The sequence below is a fragment of the Chelonia mydas genome, chromosome 19, assembly GCF_015237465.2.
Source record: "Chelonia mydas isolate rCheMyd1 chromosome 19, rCheMyd1.pri.v2, whole genome shotgun sequence".
NCBI lineage: Eukaryota > Metazoa > Chordata > Testudines > Cheloniidae > Chelonia > Chelonia mydas.
In genome coordinates, this window is record NC_051259.2 from 13,005,204 (window position 1) to 13,017,635 (window position 12,432).

Sequence of the window (12,432 nt, forward strand, 5' to 3'; positions counted from 1 at the left end):
TGCAGCAAGCACCACAAAATTCCTAGCAGGCCCTGAAACAGCTGGCCCAGGTAGAGCACAATCCACTACAACGCCTTACTGTGGCTTACTGGTAAAGCGCTCTTTCAAAGCCTCACTGAGCCATATAGCTCTGCATTGAGCTCTTCTGATAATCCTGCTGTCTGGCTGTTCAACCTCGGCAGACAGCTGCTCCAGCTCTGCCCTCCACCCCAACGGCAACTTTGCCCCCTTTCCTCCACAGATATTATGCAGGACACAGAGATATTTTTCTCATTGAGATCCAGTCTTGCAAGTAAACAGCACCAGCATCCCTTCAATTCACCAAAAGCATATTCAACTGTCATTCTGCACCTGCTGAGCCAGCAGTTGAATCTTTCCTTGATGCTGTCAAGGTGGCCGGTGTACGACTTCATGAGTCAGGGGGAAAAGGGATAAACTGGGTCGCCCAGGACCACTAGTGGCATTTCAACATCGCCAGTGGTAATCCCATGGTCGGGGAATAAAATCTTTGCTTGTAGGTTGCTGAACAGTCTTGTGTTCTTAAAGGTGTGAGCATCATGCACCTTTCCTGAGCAGCCAATACTGATGTTGGTGAAGCATCCCTGGATCTAGCAATACTTGCATAGCCATAGAAAAGTAGTCTTTTCCGTTGGTGTACTCTGTGGCAAGGTGGTCTGGTGCCAAAGTAGGGATGTGTGTCTGTTGCTCCACTGCAGTTTGGGAACCCCTCTGCTGCAGATCCATCCTCAACGTCCTGTACATGGCCAAGAGAGACAGTCCGGTGCAGCAGGAGACAGTTAATGGCCCTGCGCTCTTGCATGACAATGGCTCCCACAGTGGATTTTCCCAACTCCAAAATGATTTCCTGCTGACCAGTAGCAATCTGACATTGCAAGTTTCCACAGCACGATTGCCACTCGCTTCTCCACTATCACTGCAGCTCTCATTCTGGTGTGTCTGCACTGGAGGGCTGGGGCGAGCTCGTCACACAGATCCGGGAACGTGGCCTTGCATATCCAAAAGTTCTGCACCCACTGCTCATCATCCTATGCCTGCATCACGATGTGATCCCAGCAGTCAGCGCTTATTTCTTGTCCCAGAAGTGGTGCTCCACATTTGCAGCTGCACCACGAACGCCACCAACAACCTTGAATTGGTTCTCACTATGTCCCACGGCAATCCGTCCTCCAAGGAATTGTCCTGTTCCCCACTCATTTGGTTCTTCTTGCATCTCTGCAAATACTTCAGGATTATGTGTCCTGTGCTTGCAACGCTCACGACAGGAGTATAGAGCAATGCAGGCTCCATGCATCTATCAGAGATGATGAACAGCGAGGAGGGCCACGGAGGTTTGTGAGGTTTTGAAAAAAGACATGAAAATTATGGGCTATAGATGATGCTATGGAATGGAGACAGTTGCATACTGGGAAGTTCACCCCTTTGCTCCCAGTCATCCTAGCATGATTTGTTTCTGCTCCACCATGCATTGCCAAAACTTTCCAACAGACAGTGTGCTGGACGGTGGCAGGTTGCACACTGGGATACCTACCCATGGTGCTTTGCACTGTGCATTTACACAAGCACTCCTGGTGAGTGTACACAGTGCCAATGCATGGAGCCAAGTATGCACGCTCACAAGCGATTACTAACTGCAGTGGCTGTATCAGCCTGAGGCCTGGTCTACGCTGCAGAGTTAGGTGGACGCAAAGTGGCTTACATGCCTAATTATGTCAGCGTCTACACTAGAATGCTGCTTCCACGAAAGTAAGTCCCCTGCTACACCGACATAATAACACCACCTCCACGAAAGGCACAGGCCTGAGGTCAGTGTAGTTAGGGCGATGCAGTGTCTGGGTAGACCCTGCATTACTTACATCGCCTAGGGTGGCTGTCAGTGCCAAGGGAAGTGGGGGGCCACCTGTGAGCCCCACAAGGGGCTCCAGCTGTCAGTGTCCCCACTTCAGTTGGTGGAAGCACCCCTGGTGAGTACACACACCGCTGACAGAAGGAGCAAGTGTAGACATGAACCACCGCTTTAATTACTGCGGCGGCTGTAGGTCAACTTAACTTAAGTCAACTTAGTTTTGTTATGTAGACAAGCCTTACGTTTGTAGTGTAGATGTGGCCTTGGGGGTGGGCTAACTCCCCTGCCATTGAGGTCAGTGGGAGCAGAGGGGGATGGGGAGGATGGTCTTTGCTCTGCTTTTGTTGTTGTGGGGTGGCTGCTGTCCCCTGGCTGTTTTTATAGTGGTTACTGTTTTTCTGGAAGGTGATGGACAGAAAATCACAGGTGATGGGTGTGCTAAGCACCCTTTATTCAGGCTAAATGGGCAGAGAGAACTGAAGACAATACAAGCTATTGCCCAAGGCACTAGGGCACATGGCAGAGCCTGAGCAGAGTTAAGCTGTATGGTCTGTGGGGTTTCCCTGAGACCAGTTGCAAATACAGGGACTAGGGGATTGATTTGCAAGCTCTGTATGTGTGTTAGAGAAAGAAAGCCAGCAGCCAGTGAGAGGCACCTGGGCAGACATGAGCCTGGCCCAGAGAGGGAGCAAAGACAAAGGACTGGCTGGAAAGCCCAGATTGGAAATTGTGAGCAACTGAAGTGCCCATGACTGTTTGTTCCCACCGTGTTCAGGGAAACAGGACTTTGGTGCTTATTCTTTGTGAATAAACTGGATGGCACCAAAGAAATCCCTGACTCGTAACATCAGTTCCTCCTCCTGATGGAAATGATCCATTGTGGTCTCGCATGGACATTGATGTTAATTACTCTTGGGCCATGTGCAGCCTTTGGGCAGGTGTCTTTTTGTCTTGTAGTGTGTGTGAATGAACAGCATGGGAGTCATGGTGATCAGGTGGTCTGGTTTCAAGCCGGCTGTTCTGGACAGAGGGGGTGCTGTTCTCTTTGTTAAAATGAAGCTTGGAGAGGAAGGAAGGAGATGGGAGAGATAGGAATGGGAGCTCCCTCTTGGCTACGTGTACCCCAGAGACCCCCAGAGGCTGTTTCCAAAGCTGGTTACAGGGCTGTCTCTGGGGGGCTCGATCTCTAGTGTTTCCCAGCTAGCCCAGCGCCAAACGTGGGCAAACATTCAGTAGTCCTAATGGAAACCAGCCATGCTGCTGTAAAAGGGAGAGCGCCCCAGGAGTTGGTGGAGGGAGGCTGGAAGGAGATGACCCCAGGCTGCTTGAGGAGAAGGGTCATTGCTGAAAAGTCAGCACTTGGCAGCAGTTAGCACACGCTGCTCTCTCTCCAATGCCGGTTTACCCCTGTCCCTAAGATGAGAGACATTGGTGTTAACTACATGGCATCTCTTGGCACACGCTGGCAGTTAGCAGTGACTGCTTGACAATGAGGCAGAAAGAATTGATTAGGTTCCGGAATCATCCCACTCTGGGTAGGGCAAATGCTATTAATGAAAAGAGAACCCACTCCGTACCCAGACTTTTATGCCAACTCTCTAAGGTGAATGGAAGCTTTGCCAAGGTGAGGCAGTGTGGGCTAATGGGTAGCACACACGACTAGCATTGAGAGACCTGGGTTCTATTCCCAGCTCTACTGTATGACCATGGGCAAGTCTCTCTCTGTGCCTCTGTTTCCCCTACCACACTTTGTCTATTTAGATCGCAAGCTCTTTGTAGCAGGGTCTGTCGCTTGTTTCATGCATGTACAGCGCCTGGCGTAGGAGAACTCGGGTAACTGCTGCTGTAAAACTTTGCAAAGTGTAGTGGGTCGTTCACCCCTTTACTTTCCCCTGCCAGGAGCAGGCGCGACCAATCGCTGCAGAAATGCCCACTTTTGTAAGATCCCCCGTGGAGTTCTGCAGGCCCAAGAGGCTCAGGTGAACATCCACACTCCAGGCAATCGAAGACTCCCATTCCCTTAGTGCAGTGCTCATGACTGCTCTGCCTGGGTATCCAGCCACTGCCTGAGTCTCTTCACTCTTTTGCTTTTACTGTTACAAAGGAGCGGAATGACTGTACTGAGAAGAATGCAGTTAGGCTGCCCTATAAAAGAGACATGAGCAGGCATAGCCAGCAGATTCCCCAGCGTTGGGTTTGTTTGAGTGCTAGTTTATGGAGGAGGGAGTGAGTGCTGCTGCTGCAGAGATCAGCCCAAGGTCTCTTGGATTACGCAGAGACGTTCAGGGAATGCCATTGTTTTTCCTGGGCTGTTGAACTTTTTCTTGAGTTTGACTCATTGGCTTAAACTGGAGATGAGGTTAACTGCCTCCAATCCAAGAGCAGCCTTGCCAGCCACGGGGAGTGTCTGAGTGCTCATGCATCAAGGAATCTGCCCTGTGCTTTGTAAGGATGAAAAAATGAAAGCTGCTTTGTCTCTCCAATTCCAGACTCATCCTTAGGGGGTGCGCCATCCTGTGGCTACTCAGGGATTTTGTAGGACCTACCAAAACCATTATCCAAAGAACTTGAGCACTTTAGAAACATACATTAACTGTGTGTGCCTTGCAAGGTGGGATACTTATCTCCATTTGACTGATAGTCAAACGGAGGCACTAGGATGTTAAGTGATTTGCCCAAGGTCATGCAGCAGCTCAGTTGCAAAGCTGGGTACAGAAGCCAGGAGTCTTGACACCGTGTTCCCTGCTCTGTCCTCTGGGCTGCAAATCTAGATCAGTGAGAGCTTGCAGAGCTGCAGGTTTCTCTTTGAAACCGTAAGAGAGGAGAGTGTCCCCATCCAACCCCACCATCTGCAGGGACAAGGGCATTGGAGAGAACCTTATCAGAGGAATGATCCTCTCCATCCTATTATTTATTTCTTCAGCCCAACTGAGCAGCCCCATCTGGCCAAGTGTTTCGTTGCCCCATGACTGAATTGAGGTAGAGCCTGCATCAATGGCAGTCAATGGAAAGGTTCACTAGTGAGCTAGACCTGTGTGGAAAATCTACCCTGTGGAGCAACACGGTTATTGTGACATAATCCCCCGTGTAGACAGCGCTGTGTCGATGGGAGGGCTTCTCCTGTCACCATAGCTACTGTCTCTCGGGGAGCTGGAGTACCTAGGCCGACCGGAGAAGCTCTCTCATTGGCGTAGGTGGCATCTTCACTAAGTGCTACAGTGGTGCGGCCACAGCACTGCAAGTGTAGACAAGCCCTAAGTGTTTGTTTCCGAACAATCCGACGCCCCTGAATCCATGAAGGCATCTGTGCTGTGTTAGCCTAGGTACTTATGTGGCCTCTTCATTATGGTGGCTGAGCACCTCACAGTCCATACAATATTTAGCCTCATGACCCCCCCCAGTGGGGTAGCGCATTGCTGTTGTTTTCCTTGGACACCTGGAGGATTGAAGCTCAGCAAAAGCAAGGCCCAGATGCTCACTGATCTCAGTGGGAGTCAGGCTCCTGTGAGACTTAGGCCTAGGTGACTTGCCCAAGGTCACAGAGGAAGGCTGTGGCAGAGCAGGGACTTGACCCCCCAGTCCCAGGCTAGCCTCCAATGCACTGGGCTGTCCTGATCTTAGCATTGAACTGACACTGTCCTTTCCAAACACTCCAGGAAGAGTCCGGCCCCTGTCTGCTTTGTGTGTTCTCCCCCTGGGCTGGGGGGAGCTGGCGGAGATTGCAGTGATGTCACAAAGCCTGTCTATACCTATGGACATTGGGGGCAAGCTGGGGTGTCTCAGCAGCTCCCTCATAACCCCTGGTTTCCAGAGGCTGCTGAGCGAGCCCTGCCTACGTGCTACAGTCACTGGGGAACGTTGTGATCCGCATCCTCAGCTGGGATAACTTGGTGCAGGTCCATTAAAGTCAATGGAGCTTTGCTGCCTTCCACCAGCTGAGGATCTGGCCCTTTCTGTTAAAAACTCCCCGCACCTGCTATTTTCTTTCCAGCTGGATGGGGGTCAAGATGCCTGGGGGTTGCAGGCAATCCCCAAAGAGCCAGCAATCAGCCCTAAACCCTATCCGGACTCGGAGATGCACCAAGATCTGCGTAAGGTGTGAGCCTGAATGCTGAATCTCTTGGGCTTGAGCCGTGCCCAGAGCATTGTCTGAAAGGCGGGTGGGGTTTTATTGGTGGGGCATAATGATGCAGACGGCATTCTTGTTTGCTTTTAACTCCTCCATGACCAGCAGTGTTGTCAGCGAAGCCGAGTGCCCGGCGCAGACTTGCCATCCCCCGGCAGAATTTCATCGTTCCTTCGTTCTTCTCTTTGTTTCCCTAGTCCCCGGAGGCATTGCCTCAGAGTCACTCACCTTCACCCCCTTGGAGGACATGATCTTCCTGAAATGGGAAGAGCCACTGGAAGCCAACGGGCTGATCACCCAGTATGAGGTAGGTTCTACAGCGTTGTTCCGCATTACGGGAGAAGCACCTGGGGCCGGGGTGATGGAGCCACAGATACGTTTTAAAAGAATCCACTTAAACGTCTGTAATCCTGTTACCACAAATCTATAGTCCTGGAACTAACACTTGAAAAGTTACCAGGCCCCGGTACAAAGCCTAATAAAGAATAATAAAAATAACACCATTTAGCCAGGAGTGTCCCAAGTTCTTATCTTACCTCTGCCACTGATTCACTGTGTGGCCTTGGTTGAGTCACTTAGGTCCCAAAGTGGCCTTTAATTTTGAGTGCCTCCATTTTGGACACCCAGGGCCTGACTTTCAGAGGGCCTGGTCACCTGCAGCCACCCTTGGCTTCATATGGAGTTGCATGTGCTTGGCACCTCTGAAAATCCAACCTCGCTCCTCTCTACAATTGGGCATCCAAACACAGAAGTGCCCAAAATGAGAGTTCACCCTTGAAAATTGGCCATTAGCCCTCCCTGTGTCTCCATGTCCCCAGGGGACAGTACCAGCTACTTCCCAAGCCAGCAGTGAGGATTAATTTGTTAAGTGTTTGTATAGTACTTTGAGAATGCAAAGCACCATTTAAGTTCTGGGTAGCATTAGCCCCCAGGCTGTTGCATTTCACAGGCTCTGGGACATCTGGCAACCCATCCAGTCCACTGGCAGCACGTGAGGCAACACAGGAGCGGTTGGTAGTGTTTGTTTCTTTCTCAGCAAGGCATTGAGGAGAGACGTTCTTTGAGTGTCTCTTTCTGCTCGGTTCAGTGCAGAGAGAAAATGTCACGTTGTGGCCAGTGTGTTTCTTGAATGGGGACGCTCGCGGGAGGGCCCCTCTGTCTCCCAAATGAATTCAGGCAAGACTCCCTCTTATCTCTCTTTGCTTTTCTGCCTTCACGCCGGCCTCTCCGGCATCAACAAAATTATTAGAGCACGGAAACAGACAAATGAAAAGCTGATGCCTATCTTCGTTCCCCTTGCTGCAGCTGCGTGAACCGCGCTGCGTGGGGAATGATGGAGGCTCAGCTTTTCATTCTGGAGCCGCTGTTTTCTATCAGGGAGATTAAGGGCTACTGCATCGTTATTGCTACCTTCGAGCCCTTGGTTTGGAGTGTGAGATCCAGCCCGCTTTTTATCCTCTTTACAATGGGGTCTCTATCTCTCTCCATGTCTCTCTTTGAATGCCGGTGTAGTCACCTTGCAACGGCTTTTCACGCCAGAGCCCCTGCATGTGGCTCTTAGTCACAAAAGGACAATCCTGGTTTCTGAAGGGAACTCCTTAGAAGCCTGAGTGGTGGGGCTGGGTGGGTCCATGGCACAGTCGGTTAGAGCACTAACTTGTGGGGTGTGGAGAAAAGGGTTCAAATCTGCTGTCAGGTCTGAGGTTAAAAATAAATGTGTTGCGTGGTAGCTGACATTGGTTCCTGGCAGGCTTTTCTCCCCAGACTGTTTCTGCTCAAGAGAGGGCCCTTGGGCTGGAGTGAGGGAGGTTGGGGGGGCCCAGAGCTGGAACATCAGGGGACAGGAGTGAGGGGTATTGGCAGGGCTGTGGGCGGGGGGGGGGGTCTCAGGGCGGTATAGCAGAGGGTGCCATCAGGTTTCTTGCACAGTCTTGGGTCTGTCTAGTGCTCCCAGCTGGTCACTTTCTCAAGTTCAGATTCAACACCAAGCTTGTTTTAGGGATAGATTGGTGAGGTCTCTTTCTATATTTAAAAAACCCAAAGCCGCCCCACACTGCTCCCACCTCTTCCCCATGTCTGTGTTCCGTGCAGGGGCACTCCGGTCACGGGACCAGATCTGCATGCCCCACCTAAACACCCTGCTGCACAACCCCCTCAGACCGCCCTCCTGCTCTCCCCTCCCCATGTTAATCCGCTCCCCCGATGAGCCCCCCGGCTGTCTCACAGTCTCTCGTGTTTTCCTAGATCAGCTACCAGAGCATCGAGTCTTCGGACCCAGCCGTCAACGTGCCAGGCCCCCGCCGCACCGTCTCCAAGCTCCGCAATGAGACCTACCACGTCTTCTCCAACCTGCACCCAGGCACCACCTACCTGTTCTCTGTGCGAGCGCGCACTGGCAAGGGTTTCGGCCAGACCGCGCTGACCGAGATCACCACCAACATCTCTGGTAGGCTATCGAGATGTTGGCCCTCTGGCTTTGGGCTGGGGAGAAGGTGGCAGGGTTGGGCTCTTTGGAGAGGAGGGAAAAGTGGTTTGCTCTTTCCGTGTCTGTATCTATGCCAGCATGTGAGCCCAGACTCCCAATCCACTGTGGGCATGACAGAGCCTTGGCACAGGAGTAGGGACGGTAGCCCTGGTGACATGGCCAACCCCAGGAAATCAGCCTCTCATCACAGTCTCAACTGGATCTTTCTTTGCTTCCTGTCTGCCCCCTTCTCTCCTGACCCTTTTTCCACTTCCCAGAGTAACCACTGATCTATTGTTTTCCTTGCGTGGCAGTCGGATTCCCCGCTGCTCCAAGCGCTCAGTCCAGCAGATGGTGGGAAAGCCCCCGTTAACTTACACAGTGCCGGAGCAGGTTCTGTCTAAGTTACTGCTAGTGCTAACTCCCCGCTGCAATGTGCAAACCGGCAGGTGGACACCAGGGCGTGGGAGTTCACAGCTGCGTGCACTGTTTAGCATATGTGCTTTGGGAAATGCGGCCCGCCGTGCCGGGGAAAGACGGGAGTCTGCATCTCCCCAAGACAGGGGCAGCTTGGAGAGTGGCATTGCCCACTTCCTGCCAGCCTGAGCTGCAGGGACCAGCCACAAGGAGAAAAGAGAGTTCATGGCTGTGCAGTCATCAGCCTCTCAGTTCGGACTGCCAAAAAGCTGGCCAGTCAGTGCTGTGACTAGCTCTCTGCTAAGTACTAGATGGAGCCCACTGCTTCACTTCACCCACTGCCTCACTTCACCCACGCCACCCGGCGACTTGGATTTGAACTGGTGACCTGCTGCACAAAGGGAAGTGCTTCCACCTCCTATTCCGAGTACCCCCTTCTGCCTGTCCACAGCACCCGCAATGAACCCTCTTCCTCCATACACCAGCAGCCGCTTCCCCACTGTGCTAATACCCGATCCAACGGGAATCTGCACAGCCCTTCCAGGAGGTGAGAGAGACGTCAGAAGCAAGGCTGCTCAGTGGCAGTCAGGGTCTCTTTGTGCCCTTCTCCCCCGCCTACTGCTAGGCTTGCACAGTGAAATACGCCTTCCCTTGAAATGGATTCTTCATGCTCCGAAGATCCCCTCCCCATACTCCCAGCTACCCTGCAGTCAGAATTCAAATGGAAAACAGCGTGCGTTACATTTTACAGCCCTGCTGGATAATTTAGTTGCATTGCGGTCCCCGAGCTGCCTTGTTTACATTACACCAGACCTGAGCTGGGATGCTTGTGGAACACATTTCCTAACTCACTGGAGCGGCCTTGATTTGTGACCCGTTAGCCAGAGGTGGGCTGCAGAAGGAGAAATGGAATGTTGCTGCTGGCCCTGCAGCTGGCCCCAAATGGGCTCAGAGAAATGATATTATTTGCCAGAGTGAGAAGTGGTGTCTGAGGTAGAAGAGGTAAGAGACCCTGACTGTGCTGGGGAGGACCGTGCATCTTGTTAGACGGTGCATGGTCTTCAGCTCTGCCGCTGCTCAGCATTCAAACAGCTTCCCTGCCCCAAGGACAGGCTTTTATAGAGGGGGTAAGTAGGGAGAGATTGGCACCGAAGTTCCTGTGATGAGCTGGAGAGGCGGGTGATAAATAACTGTGTCACATGCCTGGGACCACATCCCCTGCTAACCCACCCCACCGGGACTTCAGCTCCGATTCCACCCCCCTGAACAGCTTCAAACAAAGGTGTAACGAGGTGAGCTGGCCCTTTAAGGGTCTGGGGGGCTCAGCTGCACCTTGTGCCAGGCTCAGCTCACCTTTCTCGGTGAAGGGAGTGCCAGGGTAACGTGGTAGAAGACTGGGACTCAGAGCCAAGCCTGCTGGGATACAAAGGGCAGGCTGAGTGCAGGGAGGTTCTCCTTGGTTCCCAGGCTGGGGGGCCTGAGAACGCAGCCCTGCTGGGAGCCAGTCTACCGGGGGAAAGCTCCAGCTGAAAGGAGTAGAGGGACTTGCCTTACCTCCCAGGCAGGGGGTTCGGGAGTGAGATCTGCAGGGAGTAGATAGGCTCCTGCAGGAGACCCCGGCTCAGGGGAAAGGATATGGTCTGTAGGTGCAGCTTATATTAAACTGTCTTATTTGGGAGAAATAAAATTTCAGTCCCTGGAGAAAAGAGGCTGAGAGATCCTGAGAGTTCTTTGTTGCACTGGCTGGTGAATGGCCTGTAGGAAAATAAAACCACTGGCCCGAGAGGTTTCTTCCTCCGCTTCCCCTCAAATGTGGAATTCCACCCCCTTTGCTGTTCTTGCAGGAGGCCTGGGTCAGGCAGTGTTCAGTTTAACAACAGCTTTTCTGGGCAGCTTTAAAGTGCAGTAGTTTTAGTCTTGTAATGCTGGCCAAGGGGAGTGAGGTCTCCATTTGCCAAAGGAGTCTGACATGTGCTTCGAAAACCGCAATGAGAGATGTTAGAGTCGGGATGTTTTTATACCTGGACAAGCTATTGGAGGCAAGCTTTGTAGGCATTTTCCCACGTGTTAGTTGTCGCTCTCTGAGCTCCACACAGTTGCACTCCTGGGCTGGCATTTTCACAAGACCTTCGCTCCCAGAATCTCCCACTGGGGCCAGATTGTCAGATCAGTTCAGCACCTGGTGTGCACCCAACACACGGGGCTCCTCTGAAACTCTGGCTGCTTGAATGGGAGACAAGTTCTTAAAAATTCCATCTCAACCATGGGAGCTGAGCTGAAAGTTCAGCCATGGGGGGTGATTAAGGCTCCTGGCTTTACATGCTGAGGGGCAGAAGAAATGGGCCCAATAAGTTGTTCTAAGACTTTTCCCAAAGTTATTTTGTTTGGTAGTAGCATACACAGCACCTCCAGCGTCCCCCATGTCTTGGGGTGGCAGGAAGGTTTTATCTCCACTTGTTTGCAAAGATCTCATCTCCTTTAGGTGGCTCCAGCCTTGCGGTGCTGCTTGATCACACACACTTGAGCCTCTCTGGCATTCCCGCAGTACAGGCCAGGGATGGATGGGAGACTGTGCTAATCTTGAGGACTGACGGCTCCTGCCAGGGGACCAAACCCAGGTGTCTGTACTGGTTCTGTCACATCCCTCAGCAGCTCTTGTTACCAGTGAATGTGAAGTAGTGATGTCCCTGAGAGTGGGTGGGCAGCCCCTCCATTTTCCGTCTTTCTCCGAAAGGCCCCAGAGAATGATGTTGGGTAACTGCTGCTCCTCCACCCCGCAGGCCCTTGTATCCAGTGTCCCTCAGGGATACGTCCTGCTACCCACTCCCATTCTGTGATCATGGAATGCCTCTCAGGGCGCAGGCACTGGGAACCACTTGGATCAAATAGCCCTGAGACCCCTCACCTCTGAGACGTCAGCCCGTCGGCTACCTGAGAAAAGCTCAGCATGGAGTTTCTGGCCGAATTCCATCTCTGCCAAAGGGCATGGTCCAGCTAAGTGCGCTGTTGTCTGCCTCACCCCGAGGGTGCTGGAGCTGGTTATGTCTACCCATGCCTGGCACTTGCATGGTTTCCCTTGCCTGAAGTATCAGCCACTCAAGGCCCGCGAGGATGGGTTTGTGGCATCGCTGGGGGGCTGAGTCACTAGGACTTCTACACAGCTACCCCGTGGCCCAGCCAGTTGGATCCAGGAATTTTGTGTAACCAGGCACCTTCTGAGAGTGTGTTAGGATCTGCAGCAGCTCTAGCCAACTCTGCTGAGGGAGGCTGGAGCCCCCGGGGAGAAACAAGCGTATCTTCTGGATGATCCCATAATGCAGCAGTGACCGCACTTGCTGGGGGGAGATTACAGCAATGAAACAACCACTGTCTCTGAGTTCAAAATGCACAACTGAGGGATTAATTGGGCTTCATTAACAAGCCATACAGTACTTAGGGCTGTTTGCTAATGTCTGTGGGGTAACTGTTAACAGCTCTGAGTGGGTTGAGATGTTTCCTAATGGGGGCACAGGAATTGCAAACCTGCATCACCTGGATCCCCTCAACTGCTAATGAATCAGG

The 12,432-nt window shown here is 52.4% G+C and overlaps 1 protein-coding gene across 11 annotated transcripts in view; it reads left to right on the top strand.

Moving 5' to 3' along the window:
- The window catches only part of PTPRU (protein tyrosine phosphatase receptor type U), a 298,799-nt gene that overhangs the window by 179,337 nt on the left and 107,030 nt on the right, over positions 1-12,432 (top strand). For all 11 annotated transcript variants that reach the window (XM_043532241.1, XM_043532242.1, XM_043532243.1 and 8 more), the window contains exons 9-10: positions 6,188-6,297; positions 8,235-8,436. In XM_043532241.1, coding sequence (XP_043388176.1) covers positions 6,188-6,297; positions 8,235-8,436 — 312 coding nt within the window. The remainder of the gene's footprint in view (positions 1-6,187; positions 6,298-8,234; positions 8,437-12,432) is intronic.